This window comes from Scardinius erythrophthalmus (assembly GCF_964197995.2).
Source record: "Scardinius erythrophthalmus genome assembly, chromosome: 24".
NCBI lineage: Eukaryota > Metazoa > Chordata > Actinopteri > Cypriniformes > Leuciscidae > Scardinius > Scardinius erythrophthalmus.
In genome coordinates, this window is record NC_138244.1 from 26,819,596 (window position 1) to 26,842,674 (window position 23,079).

Sequence of the window (23,079 nt, forward strand, 5' to 3'; positions counted from 1 at the left end):
GAGATTAAACGAAGAAGAGAACCAGCCGCCAAAACCCCAAAATAAGCAGCAGTTTTTTGCTAACTTTTCATCACGATGGCACGGCGTGCACGAAAGCGAGCTCTCCAGGAGAACATGGACAGTGAGGAAGAGTTCACCTTTTCCTCCGAAGAAGACGAAGACTTTGAAGATGAACGCTTGCATTTTGAAGATCGATTTGATCCAGTGGAGGATAACGTTAGCAACGAGTGAGTTGTTTACGTTCCCGCATACTCGTGTCTGTCCACTGAGTTCTGCGCGTTAGTGAATGTGTTGTCCTGAGTAATAGGCAAACTTTGAAAAAAAGTGTCTTATACAGCCTTGTTTTCTGTGGTTCAGTGTTATTGTGAAAGCCTGCCTCGTGAAATGTTTAATATCCTTTATAGATTGTTCGCAGTTTGGCTCAGCTTTAGCTCATTTCTTTAACGTTACACTAATTTCTCCAAGTAAAGTAAAAGGTTATGTTAGAAAAGTTGTAGTAAATCAATGGTAAATTGTACTAAAAATAATAATGAAAATACAGTTCAATTTGTATTAACATCTAGAAATTAAATATTTAATGTGATGCGTCAAATTTGATCAAATCAATATGGGACGCGATTTGTCCCGTGTTTTTCATAGACTTACAGATAGCTGAAACAGGTGCAAATTACCACTCCTGCACGTGAAAGTGGGACAATTGTGGCTTTTTTGTAATTTCAGATTTTTTGTAATTGTTTTTACGAACACTCAAGCCCCATTTCATTTGAACGCGTGCTAAAAATGCAGTATTTTTTTTATACCACTGCACTTTGCTTCTGATATTGCTACAGCTATTTAGGTCATTATTTTTTTATTCTGTGCTTTCAGATTCTTTTTAACTGTAAAAACAAATATAACTTTATAAATTAAAGATGTCCTGTAAGCACTCAGAAACACTATCGACTATCGGCTTGCCACTGGTGTGCCGACGGTGGCCCAGCCGCGGAAAACCGCTGGTGGCGTGCCACCCAAAAAACGCTGGCAGACCGACGGGGTTTTCAGATTGGTCGGGTGGCCGATGGTGTGCCGCCGGAGGTCCGACCCTGTCAAGCCGCTGACTTTGTGCCGCCCAAAAAACGCTGGTGGACCGCCAGGTCATTGTTAGCTGGGCGGGTTGTGCAGTGGGGAGAATACTAATAGCGAGAGAAAAAAAAAATAATAATAATCTCAACATTAGTAGAGAAGTGCGCTTGATAGCATTTTGGCGTCTTTGTTAGAGCGACAAAGCGCGCGTTTTTTTTTTTAAACATCGAGCTCGCGCCCGCCAGTCAAACGCAAGATGAAGCTCTACAAATTAGTCTGAATCGTAACAAAAAAGTTATCATTTGGATCTGTCCCGTGAATACTGAATATTAATGTCACCAGTAAATATAAGTGATTGGTTGTTGCTCAGCTTCACCAGAGGCATACAGTAGGCCTACATACTTTCGTAATAATGATAACTTAAAACTTTTTTGGGGGATTGCTTCAAATGTAAGGGTTTCACAGGAATCTTAAATCTAAGTAATTGAGTACGATAAAAGCGAACCATCTTCATTACGCAACTGACTAATAGTAAATATTCCATGGTCATTTTTGCCTGATTAGATTTTTATTTTATTTTTTTAAATAGGCTATAATTTTTTTTTATATAAAAGTTATGCTTATATATTTTTTTTCAATAGAAACATTACATCTTAAGATAAAATTAAAACTGACTTAAAAAAAACAAACAAACAAAAACTTTAGAAACATTTATTCATTTATTTTTTGAAAGAATTATCTTCTGCTTACTATGGCTGCATTTGTTTAATCAAAACTACAGTAAAACAGTTATAACTTTATTAGACGAAAAAAAACAAAACAAAAAAACAACAGTACTGTACCATGAAAATGAATGGTACTTTTTAAATAAAAAAATATGAATATATTAAATATACCTTGATTAATTTGTCGTGCAGTAACTAATTGTACAGAGATATGACTTTAAAATGTATTAGTAAATGTTTAAATTAACAATGAACAATGAAGGTTAATGAGTTAACCTTGATGTTACAAATGGGCTCTTATTGTCCGTTTTATATAAATCTATTTATATGTGTGTTTGTACACTACCAGTCAAAAGCTTTGGATCGGTAAGATGTTTTTAAAATAAGTCTCTTCTGTTCACCAAGGCTGCAATTTATTTGATTAAAAATACAAAAAAAAACAGTAATATTGTAAATTTAATTAAACTTAAAACTGCTGTTTTCTATCAAAGCTGAATATTCAGCATCATTACTCCAGTCTTCAGTGTCACATGATCCTTCAGAAATCATTCAATATGATAAACATTTCTCATTATCAATGTTGAAAACAGTAATTTACATTGTATTATTATTATGGTAAATGGACTGCATTTATATAGCGCTTTCAACAGACCCATGGCCACCAAAGTGTCCGACCCATGGCCACCAAAGTCATTGACTGTAAATCCCCTTACAAAGTAAAACTCAAAGACCCAGAACCAAAAATGATGAATGAAGACCCAGAGTCAGAATTATAATAAATTGAAGATTTTTTTATTTTTTTTTTACTTAAGATAGTTTGCAGTTTCATCAGCAGAAGTCAGCTTCAAGGCTCACAAGGAGTTTGTAGGCCGCCCCGCTTACAGTTACAACAGGGTGTCCGCGGGGTTGTAAAAAGTATTAAAAGGTAGTAAATTAAATTAGCCAAAATTAAGGCCATTAAAAAGTAATAAACGTCATCTGTCGAGGTATAAAATTTTCGAACCCCCATCCAACTAGGCCTATGAGTTTCAATTTGTGTTAAGTGCAGGCCTTTCTTCTAAAATTCGCGTGGATTTATTTATATGTTGCGAGTAGAACCTGATCGATATCATGCGACGTGGTTTTCATTCGCGACTTCGCGCGCGGCTGGGGTACCCGGCTGGCTTGCTGCCAAACCTGTTCGCGAGTTCGCTTCTAATGGCGTGTTCACACCAAACGCGAATTTAATTATTTGCACGAGTAGATTACATATAAAGTCAATGCAAAGACGCGAATAGACGCCGGGCGGCGCGAATGATGCGAATTGGGCGACGCGTTTGCCGCGAAAGCTCAATCGCCTCAATCGCGTCTTCCGCGCAAGTTGAAAAATTTCAACTCGAGCGGAAAATTCGTGTGAAGATGGTGAAATTCACCGAGTTGAGTGCACCTCTGGATGGTGCTGTGAACCCAGACATGTCGGCTTTTGGCTTTCCTCCGTATATGGGACTTCCACAACAAGTACAGAGCAGCAATATCATTTATTTCAGACATGAGGAAAAATTATGGCAGAAATAAATTGTGTTGTTGATGATGATGATGACACACTCCTTTTCGTGGGATGTTTTTATTCGCGAGTGACGCGAAAAACATCCCGCGAGTAATCTAGAGCGAGTAACGCGATGCGAATATACATTTTGCGTTTGGTGTGAACACACCATAAGGCTGGCCACTTCATGTGTTTTCTCAGATCGGATCTGATTTATCAAAACGATTTAATTTACACCTAGTCACATAAATGTGTTTTTGCGCAACGGATTTAAATCCGATCTTCAATTCCCGCGCTATATGCAGATTTAATGGTCTGCGACTTACTTTCACTTTGATTTGCGATAGTTTGCACGTTGGATTAATGAATGCTCAGCTGCTCATCTAGGGTGATGCATGTTCCAGTAGCGTCGTCATATCTGGCTATAACATTACATATAGCCTATAACACGCTCTCACACGTTATTTTTTTTTGCATTTTTGGGAGGAGTACAATTTACATATGTGGTTTCAACAACCAGATGCATTTACACTTGTCCAATTTCGTCTGGAATGCGGCCCAGACCACCTCCTGAATTGGTTTGAGCGATCGGATTCAAATCCGTCTCGAATGCGTTTCGGAGGGCGTTTACACCTGATCTTTTCACGATCGGATAGTTATCCGATCTGAGAAAACGCATGAAGTGGCCAGGTGTAAACAGCCCCTAAGAGACATCGGGGTTTTTACTGAATTGAATTTTTTGGCGGCCGCCAAAGCGCATTTTTGACCTGCTAAAGCCTTATTTGATCGGTGAGTAGCTTAAATGTAGATGACTGCTGCGCTCGTGACAGGGTGCATGACATGTTAACTGAAAGAACGAGCAGAGAGAAAGAGTCCCGGTCGCGCGTGCGCACTCTCTCTACTCTTGCTCTCCCTCCCTCGCTCATATTAATCAAAATCTATTGACACGATGGTAAAAGGTCGGAAGACCGAAGTTTCACGTGGCGCATTCGGATATTTATTTCATTGAATTACCGCTGGGTATGAATTGTGCTAAAATACACTTCCCTATCTTCTCTGAAAAGCGTTCCGCCCATTCAGCTGACATAACGTAAAAACCACACTTTCAATAAACAAAAAAACCTATCCAGTGATGAAATGTTTTCTGTGTTTGACACAAATTTTGTGTGATGTCCTAAACTGCCGGGATAATCACACAACACGTAGACGTCCGCTAATGACAACGAACTAATTACTCCTTTGAACCGATTCACTAATTACTCCTTTGAACCGATTCACTTTAATGAATGGTTAAAACTGATCTGTCCGACACTGAACTCACAAGACGTCTGAATCGGTGTGTAACAGATCGATAACATTTTACACTAAGGTTCCATTTATTAAACTCTAGTCAACTACATTAATTAACATTAACTATTAATAAACTGCACTTCTACAGCATTAATTAATCTTTCTTAATACTCATTTCACCATTTAGTAGCCTACATTATTGAAATCAAAAGTTGTATTTGTTAACATTAGTTAATGCACTGTTAAGTAACACGAACAAACAATTCATGTATGTAAGCTACATATTTTCAGGTTATTTATATCATAATGTGTAGAAACATTACCAAACAAACAAAAAAAAAATAATCATTTAGTTTAGACTGGAGTGAGGTGAAACCAGAAAAAAAAAGTGCAAAGCAAGTTATCTAATATCTAATTTTTTGCCTGGCAGCTAATTTTATTCAATTGTACAGTTTATGGTAGAAAATTAGACTATTAGTTAAAATAAACATTTTAATGCTGTACTTTTTTATTCTACTTTTTGATATTGATATGATTATAGACTAAAATAATTATTAGGTCTAGCAAAGAAGGATTTTTTCTTACAAAGCTATTAAATCAAGTGGTAAAATCACAGCTTAAAAAAAAAAAAAAAAGAGGGCTAGAAAGGATCGGCCACCAATCTCTATCTGTCTCTGTGTTGGTTTTTGAGTCCAGGGTTGAAGTTAAGTTATAATCACCTCATTAAATTGTGATGAAATATTTTATTATTTTTGGAAAAAATATTTCATTACTTTATACCGCTACAGTTGCATCTTGTCGTCCTGGTATTAAAACATATTGTGAAGGTATTAAAAAAGGTATTAACCCCTTAGCTGTCACCCCCCCTTTTTGAGAATGGACATCAAAATGCACTATTCAAGCTTAAATGGTTGTAATTCAAGAATGCTTTGGAGTATAGACCTAAGTTTGGTCTTGTATTAAAGGTAAAGCACTTCAAAAAATTAAAGTATGAAAAAGTTATGGAAGTTTAAATTTACATTAAATCAAATATAATTTAATATTTTTATTTTATATAAAATATATATTTTACAAAATATGTTTTACAAAAAAATTACTATAAAATCAAAGCCAAATATCTAACCAAGTTGTGTTCCAAATTTGAAGTTGATATCACAAAAAATGAAGTTCCTATGAGATTTTGTTTAGGCGTATTACCAAAAATAGCCACCGGGTGTCATTGAATTCCATTGAATTTTACTGTATGCATTCTACCATAACAAATTATTAAATTTCTGTCCAAATATCACTTCTGTCACAAAATATGGAATCTTGAGACTCAGACCTTTCTGACAATGTGTTTTGTCAAGATTAGAAAATATTCTGATCATAAATTATGAAACATAAGGATGCCCAAAAGGGGAGGAGCCTGATAAAATAATTTAGAGTACCGTTTCTATGGTAACACAATGTCCAATTTCAAAACAGTTTTCACAGGATGAATTCTGAGATCATAAGCTTTCAAATGATACCTTATTTATGATAACTAATAAAATATGTAATATAATAAAAAAAAAACGATAAAAAAATATAATACAATATTTTAGAGGATAATATATATATTATACTTTTTAGAAGATAATATTATTTTATATTTTTTATTGACAAATACTAGATTATATATTTTCTAATGAAATTTTAGCATAAAAACCAACATATCAATTATTAAAAGTGTGTGCGTCAACTTTTTGTGACCAAGGTCAGAACTCCTGTTATTACGTAGATTTTTTGAGGTGCACTCTTGTCATAAATTCATCTATTTATGTTCCTACATAATTTATAACAAAAAAACAGTCCTAAATATCTATTTAGGAGTCTTAGAACTTTCCAACGATATATAGTTTGTCATAATTAGATTAGGATTAAATAGTAATAAAGGGAAGTAAAGTTAGGCGTGCCGTATACGGTACGGTGACCGTTAAGGGGTTAAAAGGTATTAAATTCAACTTAAGAATTTCTGTATATACCCTGTACAAAGATCACAGCGATTATACCCTTCACCAAGATCTAAGCTACGTCCTTGCTTCAGGTTGAATGATTCTGATTGGCTAAGAAATAGATAAACACATTTTCCACACATATACAGATAGACTGAAGCATATCTCCGTCGATTATGCGGCTGCCACCAGGGCCGGACTGGGACACAATTTCAGGTCAGGAAATCCTACACCCATCCAGGCCATCCTATGCCCCCAAATAAAATTTAGAAACACGGACAACCCTATTTTTTTCCTAAATTACATTTATTGGTCTAAATCCTAGGCTGGGGCCGTGTAAAATAATTAAAGGCTTTCTCTTGAACGGTATCCTCACTTCCCCTTTCCTTCTATTCATTTACCCTAATATCTCTGTCTCTCACTTTCACCAGGATCATCAGCCTCATACATTAAGTAAAGTGGAGTACTAGTGTTCTCTATATATATATATATATATATATATATATATATATATATATATATATATATATATATATATATACATACATACATACATACATACATACATGCATACATGCATACATGCATACAGTGAGGAAAATAAGTATTTAAACACCCTGCTATTTTGAAAGTTCTCCCACTTAGAAATCATGGAGGGGTCTGAAATTGTCATCGTAGGTGCATGTCCACTGTGAGAGACATAATCTAAAAAAAAAAAATATCCAGAAATCACAATGTATGATTTTTTTTTTAACTATTTATTTGTATGATACAGCTGCAAATAAGTATTTGAACACCTGAGAAAATCAATGTTAATATTTGGTACAGTAGCCTTTGTTTGCAATTACAGAGGTCAAACGTTTCCTGTAGTTTTTCACCAGGTTTGCACACACTGCAGGAGGGATTTTGGCCCACTCCTCCACACAGATCTTCTCTAAATCAGTCAGGTTTCTGGGCTGTCGCTGAGAAACACGGAGTTTGAGCTCCCTCCAAAGATTCTCTATTGGGTTTAGGTCTGGAGACTGGCTAGGCCACGCCAGAACCTTGATATGCTTCTTACAGAGCCACTCATTGGTTATCCTGGATGTGTGCTTCGGGTCATTGTCATGTTAGAAGACCCAGCCTCGACCCATCTTCAATGCTCTAACTGAGGGAAGGAGGTTGTTCCCAAAAATCTTGCAATACATGGCCCCGGTCATCCTCTCCTTAATACAGTGCAGTCGCCCTGTCCCATGTGCAGAAAAACACCCCCAAAGCATGATGCTACCACCCCCATGCTTCACAGTAGGGATGGTGTTCTTGGGATGGTACTCATCATTCTTCCTCCAAACACGTTTAGTGGAATTATGACCAAAAAGTTTTATTTTCGTCTCATCTGACCACATGACTTTCTCCCATGACTCCTCTGGATCATCCAAATGGTCATTGGCAAACTTAAGACGGGCCTTGACATGTGCTGGTTTAAGCAGGGGAACCTTCCGTGCCATGCATGATTTCAAACCATGACGTCTTAGTGTATTACCAACAGTAACCTTGGAAACGGTGGTCCCAGCTCTTTTCAGGTCATTGACCAGCTCCTCCCTTGTAGTTCTGGGCTGATTTCTCACCTTTCTTAGGATCATTGAGACCCCATGAGGTGAGATCTTGCATGGAACCCCAGTCCGAGGGAGATTGACAGTCATGTTTAGCTTCCATTTTCTAATGATTGCTCCAACAGTGGACCTTTTTTCACCAAGCTGCTTGGCAATTTCCCTGTAGCCCTTTCCAGCCTTGTGGAGGTGTACAATTTTGTCTCTAGTGTCTTTGGACAGCTCTTTGGTCTTAGCCATGTTAGTAGTTGGATTCTTACTGATTGTATGGGGTGGACAGGTGTCTTTATGCAGCTAACGACCTCAAACAGGTGCATCTAATTTAGGATAATAAATGGAGTGGAGGTGGACATTTTAAAGGCAGACTAACAGGTCTTTGAGAGTCAGAATTCTAGCTGATAGACAGGTGTTCAAATACTTATTTGCAGCTGTATCATACAAATAAATAGTTAAAAAATCATATTGTGATTTCTGGATTTTTTTTTTTTAGATTATGTCTCTCACAGTGGACATGCACCTACGATGACAATTTCAGACCCCTCCGTGATTTCCAAGTGGGAGAACTTGCAAAATAGCAGGGTGTTCAAATCTCTTTGAATTTTTTATTTTATCTTTAAATTACTTAAAGGTCCCGTTCTATGCCCCTTTTCACAAGATGTAAAATAAGTCTCTGATGTCCCCAGAGTGTGTATGTGAAGTTTGAGCTCAAAATACCCAACAGATCATTTTTTACAGCATGTTTAAATTGACATTTTTTGGGGCTCAGAAAAACGACCTGTTTCAGTGTGTCCCCTTTAAATGCAAATGAGCTGCTGCTGGACGGCACAGGGGGCGGAGCTTCATGAGCTCGTGCTCAGTCTGTCAGGAAAAATTCATCTCACGGAATGATGATAATATCAGAAACTCTCAGTAACGGCGTTCATTTCGAGTCGGACAATAATGCCTACAGAGTCAGATTGCTGTATAGAGATGAAACAGGTATGGTTTAGTAGTTTAATTACGGTTATTATAACGTATTTGTCATCTGCTTGTAGGCTATGTATCCATTATTTATTAATAACCTACAAGTCTGCTGTCTGAATGATGATCAAACATGTACTGATGAGTTTAATAAAGTTTATTGTACATCACACAAAAGATGAAGCGTCAGTTTTACTTCAGAAAATCACCGTAAGAGCTGAGTAAACACAGTAGGCTAAGTTATAAGAAGTGCGCAAGTAACCAGTAGAGTTGAGGGAGCATTCCTGTGGGCGGAGGTTAGTCAAGAAACGGTTCTGGTGATGTCACTAATGCAGGATGTAGAGGGGTGTAGTCCAATCGAGCCGTTTTTTGTAGTCAACTTCTGTTAAATAAAATATCTCGCTTGGCATTGAACTTTGAGCTTTATAATTTTACAGATATTATTTATGCTCTAACAGCAACATTACACACTAACTAAAGTTTGAAACATGGAATCGCATGCAACGGGACCTTTAAATATCCAACATTTAGCAACATTGTGATCGTTGCACCACAGCTAGTGCTAGTTTGACTGTCTCAACCTTTATTTGATAAAAAAAAGGAAAGGAAAAAAGTTTTAAACCTCACAAATGGGCAGACATACTTTTCTAAATTATCTAATAAAAGTTATTGCATTATTTTTTGTTGATGTCTGCACTATCACTCCTGTATCCCTGCTCCCAGTACCACATAAATGTTAATATTTGTCTGCTAAATTACTAATGTAACTTTACACTAAATAATATTATTCTCGTTTAGCATTAGTAAACAGTATTTTGAGTGACGATAGTAATGAGGGCGCTATACCGCTTGCATTTGCTAGCGTTTCAATACTAAGTTAACAAAGAAAAAGTAGAGTATTTACAGATGAAACTGACCTGCACTTGAAGCCCTGAACAGGTCAGTAACATTTTGATGCTTGTTCTCTGAGTGCTTTTTTCGTTGTCCTTTCCCTCTCTGCTCCACCTGGCCGTTTTCTCTCCATCATCGGGTGATGCTCGCATTTTATGTTTAACCGTTTGGCTGAGGCTTTAAGTCGAATCGTAGCCTTGCCAGTCAAGACTAACAGATTCATGATTTTATTTTATAACAATTTTACTGAATGACGAATTCGAAAATGATCACTGGTAAAGGTAGTAGTATTAAAAAAAAAAAAAAAAAAACACTGGCTGGCAGCAGGCCAAATTAGTTGCCAGGCCACCGGGAATTCTCCCGGTGCTCCCGATGGCCAGTCCGGGCCTGGCTGACACTCAGACCCTGAAGTTAGGCACGTCGTGACCTTCCAGGTCTCAGATTTGCGTTTCTAGTTGCCAACATGTCGAAGAAAACAAATCAGTCCATCTCCAATAAAGCCACTTGTTCCTGTAAACAAGAATACTTAAAATCACACAGAAACACACAGCTTCTTCAAGGTTGGATTTGGCCAGGCTCTAAATATAAACAGGAGAGTCTTCTCAACATCAAGATAATACTTAGTCTAACATAGTTCTCAAGGAGAAGAGAACACTTTAGTCTAATGCAGTAAAGTAAAGACTTTAGCTAAGAAATGGTCACTTTTGGTTCCAATGTCCCTTGTGACCTATAGTCATGGTGAGCTAGAAGAACAGATATGTTTTAACATGTTGAAGACCTTTCTCAACAAAACGAGTCCATATTTAATTTCTGGAAGTCGGGATAAATGAGCAAGCACTGTTACTGTAATCATATCAAATACAGACACGTCAGTAGTACAGAACATTTCAGTAATCACACTGGTAACTTCTATAACAAAGTAAAATCTCCAAAGCTTAGAGAAGTCATTCAACTCATTTGATATTTAGAAGGAAAAATATTGATTAATACCTTGATTATAATCACTCATTACATACATTGAAGCAGCAGTGGATTCCAAAATCCACCCCTTCAACTATGAAACAGTTAACTACCAATTGTCCTCTGAATATATGAAAATTGAAAGGTAACATCTGTGTCTGATTTTTAAATGAAGCACTGTGCTTTACTATAAATAGCTTATCACTCATGACACAGGCTCAGATAACCGCATTTAGCTGACCCTGAAGGGCATTCAGGACCAGTACATTGCATTTTTATAAACTTGTAACAGTTTCATTCTACTATCTTTCAACTCTAGCCCAGCTTAAGACTTTGCCAGAGATGACATGTGTTTTAAAAAAAAAACATGCGTTTTTTTTTATATATATATATAAAAAACGCATGTTTTTTTTTAAAACGCATGTATATATATATTAGGGCTGCACGATTATGACAAAAATCATAATTGTCGATTATTCCCTTGAAATTGTAATTGCGATTATTAATTACGATTATCACAATTTACTGTACATTTAATGTTGTTTTGAATAGTTTGGCCATGGGACCCACATTTCCCCATGGTCATCAAGCTGCGACCCACCTTTTTAGGAATTATATAGGCCTATTATAATACATTTGTTTACAAATTGTTAAAATGGTGTTAAAAATCAACAATGTGTTAAAAATTGTTGACACACACACAAGTACTGTCCCCCTTTACTTAACATACAAATAAATTGTAAGAATATGACTAATACAGATAAATAAACAGTAGGCCTACGAGATTAAGCTATTAGCAGTCCCAAACTAGTTTTTGTTAATACAATCTTGGTGTGAGCCACCACAGTCATATAAAAATATACAAAATAACCAATAAGTTGCATTTTGGGGTTATGGAAACAACAGTTAGGCTATCATGGCGATACACAATACTTGCAAGAACTGTTAAAGAAACATGGAAGCTGCTCCTGATAAATAGAATGAACATCACCTGCATGCAAAACACATGACGTACCAATAACGTGATTTATTGGTATTTTACTTTTATTTCGTTACTTCCTACGTTACATGCTCGTATTTTGTTTGCGCTTTAGTGAAGTGATACAGCGCGCACCGGCACATTTGCGCGTGCAATTAAAGAGTGCACGCTACGAGCACAGTATAATGATGACAGGACATGACATTTCGTTTTTCTGAGGTGAGTTTTTTTGTATAGATAGAATAATGACACTGGCTATATCCTGACAACATCTCATCTGAATCTGGACAACGCAGTGTTTCCCCTACAATGTATTAAGCAGCGGCGCAGCGCAAAATCTTCACATCATCAGTAATATCACGACATTCACTTACACACGTTGTCATAAGGAGTCGTTCACATGCAAATATTTCAAATGTGGGCGCACAGCGCACTCATAATAGAAGCGACGCGGCGACAGACACAACGACAGACGCCACGGGAGAGCGAGCAAGCGCTTGTGGAAAGGAGAAAGCGGTACGAACTTTTCTCCGTTGAAGTCTATGGGGTCGCTGTGTCCATTTTTTTACTGTCTATGGAAAATATGCCGTCCCGCCCCTCCGTGTTCGGCGATCAGGTTTCATTCTCGCGCAGCTTGTTTCGTAACTTCACGCACGGGCCTTTTCCGCTCGGTGTTTGCGCCGCGCTCTCCGTTCCGTGTGAGTGTGTGTCGGCGCATTGCGCTCGCTGCTCAATGTTCCGCTCCGTGTTTGCGCTGCGCGTTCTGCTCCGTAACGGCCCAAACACCGATCATGCACTGAAAAAGCAAAGTCCGCTCAAATAATGTGAAATTTCTCAGTAGTAGACTTCTGTTTGCAATAGCCCTACTGAGCTGGAATAGCCATGCTGGGTAACAATGGTAAAATTACCTGCTCTGGTCACATACTCTGGTAATAAGAGTATGACTGTACTTTATTTTGATAATTAGTCAAAAAATAAATCTGTTAAATCTGAGAATGTTGCATAGAACTGAATGAAGAATAATATATTGATGTTTTATATTTTAATATAGGGCTATTTTCTGTCCAATTTGTGTGGACATTTTTCTTTTTTTCCCCTTTTTTGTGTTTAATTTAATTAGTGATTCTACATTTAAATATTGTATTGATGATTACAAGTTTGGGGGAAATGCGATTAATCACAGCATTACATTTGAGCCCCTGCCCCTGATGAACTCTTTGCACGTCCCTGGAGGTTAGTGAAGTAAAATAGGCTATGCAAGCAAGTCACCTTTTAAACTAATGAAAAGTTTCATTTGGATTTTAATGTTCAAAATGTCTACAGGATAAAATAAATGTAAGTACTGGTTACATGATGTATCTAAGTGCTAAAGTGTGTTACAGGAAAAAAAATCAGTAGTGCAGGTGAGGGAGGAAAGAGTTTCATTTTTCCACTATCAATTTCTACCTTACAGCTGAAAATTAACACAAAAGAAAAACATGAATAATCCTGTCCTAATGCTGTTTATGACCAGTTCAAGGTACGTGCTGCAATAATCAGGCCTTCTGTTGATGGTATGTCAAATTTGTATGTCTCAAAATGTCCATTTCTATCCACAAAACTTGCCAAAAGTCATGGTTTAAGGGGTTATAAAAAAAAAAAAAAAATCTTGCACCCCCGGACCCCCCGCGACCGGCTTGTTAACAACCTCCGGCACATAACAGCACCGCTACTGGAAAAAATTCTAGGGGAAACACTGCAACGCGTTTTTTTTTTTTTTTTCTAATTTAAAATGTAACGACGCTGCATGCTTGTTTATTTTGCGCTTTATTTAGTGAAGCGATATACAGCGCGCTTCGCCGCATTTGCGCTTGCAATTGAAGAGTGCGCGCTACTGCAGTATAGCGGCTGACAGGACAGCAAAGTCCGTTTTTCTGAGGTGAGAGACTTTTTATTTCAGCGTACACTTATGTCTCTGGTAGTTCCTATTGTGCCAGGTTGTCTGAAGTAGTCGTGATTCGCCTCTCACAGCGCAACATGCTCTAAACACATCACGCAGAATAATGTAAGCGGCTTTTTTTTTTTTTTTTTTTGTAATCACGGCTTTGAACGATTACGTAATCGTGGCATCCGTAATCGTAATCGCGATTAGAAATTCGATTAATTGTGCAGCCCCAGTGCTCGAAGTGGGGCGGTACTCACCGGTACGCAGTACCGGCACTTCTGCATTTTACTCCAAAGCGTACCTGCACGTTTTCTTGCGTACCGCTACTTCTCGCATGTAGCCGGTACTCTACCACTGACAAAAAAAGCATCAGTGTCACGCCCATTTCACATATACACTCCGTTTGCAATGCGTATGCGGGGCTTATTTTTTTTCCGCACCCATATTAACAGGTTAGAGCTTTCACACTGCACGCAGATTAGAGGTCGACCGATTCATCGGTTTTGCCGATTAATCGGCACCGATAGTTGATTGGTGGAACTATCGTTATCGGCAAAAATACAGACCGATAGTTTTTCCTGGTTGCGTCCGTTGCTGGAGCGGCTGAGAAGCGCGCGCTGTCATTCATTACACAGTAAGAGAGAGCTGAGAAGGCTCTGCTGGCATCATGCAGTACAAGAGCGGCCTCTAGAGGTGTAATAAAAACTATCGCTGATGCCTGGTGTTGTTTATTTCCACATGTGATTCTGCGTGCTGCACTGAGAGCACACGCTGCGTGGAGAGCGCTCAGATGCGCGTTTAAACCACCAACAGCTAAAAGGTATTTTTTCATATCATTATAAAGCGATTAATTTGTTGACTAAATGCTGCATTAGTAGAGAAAGAACAGTACAACAGTTTGTTTGTTTGCCTTCGAGGCTGAGAGGACGCTAACATTAGTACCAGTACCTCAAGTGGTAAAAACACTGACAAAAATAAACTAAGTCCGAACCGAATGTTTAATGTCACAATTGTTAACATCTATTTGCATTAGTTTATATCCAGCTAGTCACTTTTATGCATTAAATATGCAGAGAAGTTGCATATTTAAAGCTAGAGATGTAAGATAGCAAACTGATATGTTCATACAGCCGACAGAAACATAAATCAGAAAAGCATTCGATTTCGGTTATTTTTTCATCATCACTTTAATATGTATTTTGTTATTTTGATTAGATAATCATCAAGTGTTTATAAAATAGAAGCAAAAGTGTGAGACTATACATGTAATATTTGTCATTTCAATGCTCTGGCGTTGTAGATATTTAAAGTTGGCCATCTTTAAGCATGACTGTTTGGATTGATATGAAATGATAACACTTACAATAAAATTCCATATGTAACATTAACTATGGTTAATAACTGCTGTATAAGGATTGTTCATTGTTTGTTTGTTAATTAACATGTACTAATACATTTTTAAATTAAGGTTTTTATTTGTTTACCATTTGTTAACCATCAAACTAACATGAATGATTAAGGTGCAATTTGTTTTTATCCAGTATCAATTTTAAAAACTATCGGTTCATAAATCGGTTATCGGCAAGTATGGCCCAACCTAGCTATCGTTATCGGTAAAATCCACTATCGGTCGACCTCTAACGCAGATGCGGTCCGGCAATGCGTTCCAGGAGCGGTGCATATACAGCAGTCCAACGATCGTTTCCACACCGAGCCTATTTTCGCTGTGCTGCACGCGCTGAATTAAAGTGACAGCGCGTGGTTCGTGGTCAAAATTAACACAGAATATGACATTATATATAATTTGTATTATTTAAAATTACTTTTAACATTTAAAAACAGACGTTTTCAAATTCCAAAGCTTGCAGAAGGTTCCTAATGGCAATACTGACTTAGGCTACAGCTTTCCTGGTAGCCTTGAGTGAATTAACTTGTCTAAGAAAATGATTCATAAAACGTATAAATATCTGTTGAGCCTATGTTTACTTTCGTCATTGTCACAGACAAAATTGAAAAGACTAAGTTCAGCTTTAGGAGGGGAAGAAATAGTCCAGGATAAGAAGACTGAGAGAAAAAGAAATATGAAGATGAGGAGAGAGCAGGTATTGACAAATAATCTAATGACAAGGTTTTAAAGAGAGCCTATTTCTTATAATTTTTTGGCCTTCAAAAGTCCTAAATTGCACATATGTAGATCAGAGAAATCCAAATTTTCTCGGGGGAGCACGCCCCCGAACCCCCCTAACTACGGGGGGCCTTGAGTCTGGTAGCCCAGAGCACAGGAAATTGTTAATCCGGCCCTGGGTGAAGGCGGTGAGAGTAAGGCAAGAGAGTACCGGCACCCCCCCCCCCCCAATATATATATATATATATATATATATATATATATATATATATATATATATATATATATATATATATATATATATATATATATATATATATATATATATAAAAACAAAACAGTAATATTATGAAATATTATTACAATTTAAAATAATGGTTCTCTTTTTTTAATATACTTTAAAATGTAATTTATTTTTGTGATGCAAAGCTGAATTTTCATCAGCAAGTACTCCAGTCTTTGGTGTCTTATGATCCTTCAGAAATCATTCTAATATGATGATTTATGATCAATGTTGGAAACAGTTGTGCTGCTTAATATTTTTTTTTTATAACCTGAGATACTTTTTTCAGGATTATTTGATGAATAAAAAGTTAAAAAGAACTGTATTTATTTAGAATAGAAATCTTTTGTAACAATATACACTACCGTTCAAAAGTTTGGGAACAATAACTATTTTTTTTTTTTAAGAAATTAGTACTTTAATTCAACAAGGATGCGTTAAATTGATAAAAGGTGATGGTAACGATTTATATTGTTAGAAATGTTTTTATTTTGAATAAATGCTGTTTTTATGAATAAATGCTGTTAATGTTTTACTCATCAATGAATCCTGAAAAAAGTATTCCAAAAATATATATTAAACAGCACAACTGTTTCCATCATTGATAACTGAGTATCAAATCATCATATTAGAATGATTTCTGAAGGATCATAAGACACCAAAGACTGGAGTACTTGCTGATGAAAATTTACCCCCGTAAGGACATTTTGTGCTTTTTTTAATGTTGAATTCATCAATCTGGTGCACTTTGAGAGTTCAAAATTAAAAGCTCCAACCCATATTCAGTGTGCAAATTAAACAAAGAAAAATTCAAACTTTTTTTAGTAACAGTGTTTGTCTACATTACACTAGTATAATAATAGTTATAATATTAATCCCATGATAGTAATAGACATAATTGTAAAACAAATGCACTGAAAAATAAAGGAAACTTTCATAATTAGTTTTGTATTAATTTCTATACCTAACATTAGAGATGTGATTGGGCCAGTGTCAATCAAGAAAAGAACCAATGGGCCGCTGATCTACGTGTTTAATGAAATTTATTTATTTATTTATTTTTTTGACCATTGCATTACAATGGCACTAACACAGCGCTGGCAATTAAGCAAAACAAAACAAAACAAAACAAATGGGCCGCCGATGTACGAGTTTTATGGGCCGTTAAGACAAAGACAAAAAGAAAATTGCCTATTAGATGTTTCGGCCCAAAAAGCACGTCGGCCCACCGGGAATCTCCTATGCGTGGACGTCACACTTTAAATCCTACCTGTTGCCTTTGACATCCACTTATTTAGCCTGTTAGTCCTCTAAAAAGTTATATAAGATTGAGGAAATGCAGAAATCATTTAGAAACGCACAACAGCAGCTACGTATAGATTTAAAAAATAAATAAAAAAATTACCATCGCTACGGTGCCCCCCCCCCTGGTGCTGCGCCGCATATAGCGCATACCCACTTTTTGCATGTGTGTGTGTATATATATGTGTATATATATGTGTGTATATATATATATATATATGTATATGTGTATGTGTATATATATATTTGTCTTTTACCCACACATCAGGGAATTTAGAAATTACACATTTCCAATCAAATTGAGTCTCTGTTACACTGGCTGTTTCACTTTTGCCATTTAAACCCTCTATGTACCTATGAATGAAAGGCAGGGCTTGACATTAAGCCTTTTCATGTTCTTGTCCGATAAAAATAAATAATAAATGTCTTGTAAATTAGGGATGTCACGATTTTCGAATATTCAATTAGTTGATTTTACTATAGAATATCAAATAGATTGTGTGATTATTGTCTATAAAAAAATCCCCATGTTTTCGGTTCTGATGCGGTGATGACACGTTCATGTAACCAGAGGGTGGCGATGCCAATAATAAAATAAAAAATAAAATAAAAGATGTCAATCAACTCTCAGACAACAGAAGATAAAACACATTCTCACACCAGAGCATGTGAGCAGAGTGGTAATATTTCCTCCACATCGGAGAGCGACTTTCTGAAGATTCAGCACCGCTCGCTCAGAATGCCCATAAGTGACATGCTGGTTTGAAAATATGTGAAATAAGTAGGGCTGCCCGTGCAGGACTAAAGGTTTTTTTTTTTTTTTTTTTTTCAAAACGCTGAATCATTCAGTAATGAAAACACGGCTGAGTGTTGCTGTGAGATGCGCGTTCTGCTGTGATCTTTGTTTGGAACTATTTTCACTGCTGAAACAGAACAAAAACAGTCAATATTGCATCTAAAATGTAAGTTACTTCATTTTTAGCTGTTTATTGAACTGTTGTATGATATCATGTCACATTTTCAATTGTGATGACTCGTCCTGTGAGGTTGCTTGGGATGTTTTTTAAATTTGAATAAAATGAAAAATAAAAGAATTTCAAATCACATGAGCCAATATTTTATTCACTATAGAACATGGATAACATAGCAAATGTTTAAACGGAGACATTTTAGCCTACACTTTTATCCACTAAATTAGCTAATTTGATGCCTGCTACAAAAGTTTTTTTTTTAAACAAATTGCTGAAAAAGCAAGACATTTTGATGAGATTCAGCTGGGAGAACATCTAGCAACTAATTAAGTTCATTGATATCCGGTCTGTAACATGATTAGCTATAAAAGGGATGTCTCAGAGAGGCAGAGTCTCTCAGAAGGAAAGATGGGCAGAGGCTCTCCAATCTGTGAAAGAGTGCGTAAAAAGATTGTGGAATATTTCAATAACAATGTTCCTCAACGTCAAATTGCAAAGGTTTTGCAAAAATCATCTACAGTGCATTACATCATCAAATGATGCAGAGAAGCTGGAGAAATCTCTGTGCATAAGGGACGATGCCGAAGACCTTTATTGGATGCCCGTGGTCTTCGGGCCCTCAGACGACACTGCATCACTCATCGGCATGATTGTGTCAATGACATTACTAAATGGGCCCAGGAATACTTCCAGAAACCACTGTTGATAAACACAATCCGCTGTGCCAACTAAAAGCTCTACCATGCAAAAAGGAAGCCAAATGTGAACATGGTCCAGAAGCGCCATCGTGTCCTGTGGGCCAAGGCTCATTTAAAATGGACTATTTCAAAGTGGAAAAGACGAGTCCAAATTTGACATTCTTGTTGGAAATCACGGATGCCGTGTCCTCCAGGCTAAAGAGGAGGGAGACCTTCCAGCGTGTTATCAGCATTCAGTTCAAAAGCCAGCATCTCTGATGGAATGGGGGTGCATATGTGGGAATGGGGGTGAATATGTGCATAAAGTATGTGCAGCTTGCATGTGTTGGAAGGCACTACAAATGCTGAAAGGTATATAAAGTTTTTAGAGCAACATATGCTCCCCTCCAGATGACATCTATTTCAGGGAAGGCCTTGTGTATGTCAGCAGGAAAATGCTAAACCACACACTGCAGCTATTACAACAGCATGGCTTCGTCGTAGAAGAGTCCGGGTGCTGAATTGACCAGATCTTTCACCTATAGAGAACATTTGGTGCATCATTAGACGGAAACATATGTCAAAGTCGACCACAAACTCTTCAGCAGCTGGAAACCTATAAAAGGCAAGAATGGAACCAAATTCCAACACCAAAACTCCAGCGATTCATAACCTCGATGCCCAGACGTATTAAAACTGTTTTGAAAAGAAGAGGAGATGCTACACCATGGTAAACATGCCCCTCTCCCAACTATTTTGAGACCTGTAGCAGGAATCAAATTTAAAATGAGCTCATTTTGTGCATACAATTGTAAAAATTCTTAGTTTAAACATTTATGTTATCTATGTTCTATTGTGAATAAAATATTGGCTCGTGTGACTTGGAAGTCTTTTAGTTTTCATTTTATTCAAATTTAAAAAACGTCCCAACCTTTCCGGAATTCGGGTTTTAAAACACTGTCACAGTACATCAGACAAAACCACCATTCGTCAGGTTTTATTTATTTATTTTTTTTTTATTTATTTTTTTTAATATATATTCTTAACACAGCTTATTTAACCACAGTACTATTATTATCAAATCTCTTCAGAAACCAATGGGTGATGTCACGGACACTACATCCATATATTTTTTATTTTTTTACAATATTTGGCTGGGACCTGATTGATCTGGTGATGCTGGTAGAACAACTAGGGCAGGGGTTTCCAATTCTGATCCTTGAAGGGAACTATCAAGCAGAGTTTATCTCTAGTGCCAGCTAATGAACCAGCTAATCAAGGTCTTTAGGATCAAAATAAACTTCCAGGCAGGTGTGTTGGAGCTAAACTCAGTAGTAAAGTGGCCCTCCAGGAGCAGGATTGGACACCCCTGTGCAAGGCCAAGCTAATAGCAATCCGGCCAAGCTGGTCCACCAACCCAGTCAAGCTAGTGATGCTGATGACCAGCTAATGGTCAGGACCAGTCACCAGTTTAGGCTATTAGCTGAATTTTCCAATACATCTATGTTCTTGTCAGCATTATTATTATTATTATTATTATTATTGTTAATTTTATTTATTTATTTATTTTCAGATGTGAGGATGACAGTGACAAGAAACCTGCTGCAAAAAGAGGCAAGAAGTCTTTGCCATGGAAAGCAGAGACTGTTGCAAAGAGAGCCAAGAAGACTCTGTCATGGAGAGAAGAGACTGATGTCGACGTGGCCCCAAAGCCTCGGAGATTCCTGCCGGCACGGGAACCTGGGCCGCAGTTGAATCTTGCTGACTCACACTCCCCTATAAGTCTTTTCAAACAGTTTTTCTCAGAGAGCGCCGTGTCAAATCTGTGCCACAACACAAACGCTCAGGCTGCCAGGGCACTCGCACAGGGTCGCAAATACAGTTGGACAGATGTCAGTGTTGGCGAGCTGTACCACTACATTGGACTCGTTTTCTACATGGCCACGGTGAAGATGAGCTCCATCGCTGACTACTGGCGTCAGCACAGTATTTTTACTATGCCTTTTCCCGCCACAGTCATGTCTAGGGACCGATACCGCACCATTTCATGGAATTTACACATGAGCCACCCAGATGCAGACAAGGAAAATGACAAAAAGAGGGGCACAGCTGAACATGACCGACTTTTCAGAGTCAAACCCCTCCTGGACACCATCCGTCTTGCGTGCAAAGCCTTCTATCATCCTAGAAGAAATTTAGCTGTGAAGGAAAGATTTGTGGCATCCAGAGAAAATACAGAAATAGCACGGTACATGAAAGCCAAGCCTACTAAGGTGGGCTTCAAGTTTTTTGTCCTTACGGACTCCTCAAATGGATATACTGTGGACCTCTCTGTATACACTGGCAAGAACATCTTTCCCACAGGCCGTGGGCTTTCTTATGATGCTGTGATGTCTCTTCTGGACAAGAAAGTTTTGGGCTCTGGGTACCATGTGTACATGGATGATTTCTACACCAGTCCAAAGCTCTTAACAGACTTGCTTGCTATGAAGTTTGGTGCTTGTGGGACTTACAGAGACTATAGGAAGGACTTTCCACGGAGCTCATCTAATGCACTGACTAACAAGTCCACCAGGGGATCCATCAGGTGGATTCGGGATGGGCCTCTTGTGTGTGTGAAGTGGATGGACAAACAAGAGGTGTCTGTTTGCTCCACCATCCATGCTGCCTATAAAGGAGACCGTGTGAAAAGGAAAGTGAAAGCACAAGAGACATGGAGGAAAAAGACTTTTCCATGTCCTGCGCCTGTGAGCGCATACAACCAGCACATGGCGGGTGTTGACCTGTCCGATCAGCTGTTGCAGTACTACACTATCAAGCACAAAACCATGAAGTGGTACAGAAAAGTCTTTCTACACTTCTTGGACGTTGCTGCCACCAACGCTTTCATATTGCACAAGGAGCTACACGGCAACATGACGCACAAGGAGTTTATGGAAGAGCTTATTGGAGAGCTCTGTGGTGTGTCTCAGAAAACAGCACCAAAACACACCAGTAGTGACCATGTGCCGGTTCCAGGAGCTGAGCTGACCTCCGATGTCAGAAATATTGCCACTGCTGGTCGCCGCATGTGTGTTCATTGCAAAGCAGTGGGTGAAAAGAAGCACCATACACCATGGAAATGCCAGGGATGTGACGTTCACTTGTGTCTTCAGTTGAACAGGAACTGTTTCCAGGAGTGGCACAAAGGTTTGTGAGTGGGTTTTGTAGATATTTGGAAGATCAGCCCCAAAAAGAGTTCATGATATCAAGTATTTTGTTTATTGTAACACAGAATATGTGGTGTATTGTTTATGTTGGGGTGGTCGTTTGGTGAGATGGTAGCACACAACAGCAATCCAGCCTCGTAGTAGAAGTAGTAGTAGCATTAGAAACAGTAGGTAAAAATATAAGAGTCTGTTTAAAGTTATTATTGCAATGAAAACTGTCTGTTGCCTTCATCTGATGTGTATATATGTATATATTTCAATGTGGTTAATACATTGTTTTTAGTGGAGTCCTTAGAGTTCATCTTTTTTTTTTTTTTTTTTTTTTTTTTTTTTTATACATATTTTTAAAAGATTTCCATATGAATTATCCAGTAAAACATTTGTTTAAAAATTTTGAATCTGGAGTGTGCTTTGGTCTATTGTTTTTGTGTGAGTGTTCAAAATTGTTGTGCTCAAATTCAGGTAATCTCCATGTATCGTTGAGTTTTCCCGGAAACTAGCACAATGTTCTTCTGTTGTGTCCCAGCAGTGCTGGGTAGATTACTTACAAATTGTATGTTTCTGCTTCCAAATTACATGACAACAATTTTAGTTAGCAATGTTAACTATTATATTAAACATATTTGGTCAT

General features: G+C 37.6%; 1 protein-coding gene across 1 annotated transcript; it reads left to right on the forward strand.

The window, feature by feature from the left end:
* On the forward strand, positions 1–23,079 carry LOC308684707 (piggyBac transposable element-derived protein 4-like). Its single transcript, XM_081355961.1, has 2 exons — positions 1–227; positions 20,813–23,079. Exons 1-2 carry the CDS (start codon positions 76–78, stop codon positions 22,434–22,436), a joined length of 1,776 nt encoding a protein of 591 aa, XP_081212087.1. The 5' UTR covers positions 1–75; the 3' UTR covers positions 22,437–23,079.

Excerpts from the sequence above, each read along its gene's own strand:
- LOC308684707 (XM_081355961.1), top strand. The coding sequence starts at position 76 with ATGGCACGGCGTGCACGAAAGCGAGCTCTCCAGGAGAACATGGACAGT. Across the intron at positions 228-20,812 it reads GAGGATAACGTTAGCAACGA|ATGTGAGGATGACAGTGACA; the intron begins GTGAGTTGTTTA and ends ATTTATTTTCAG.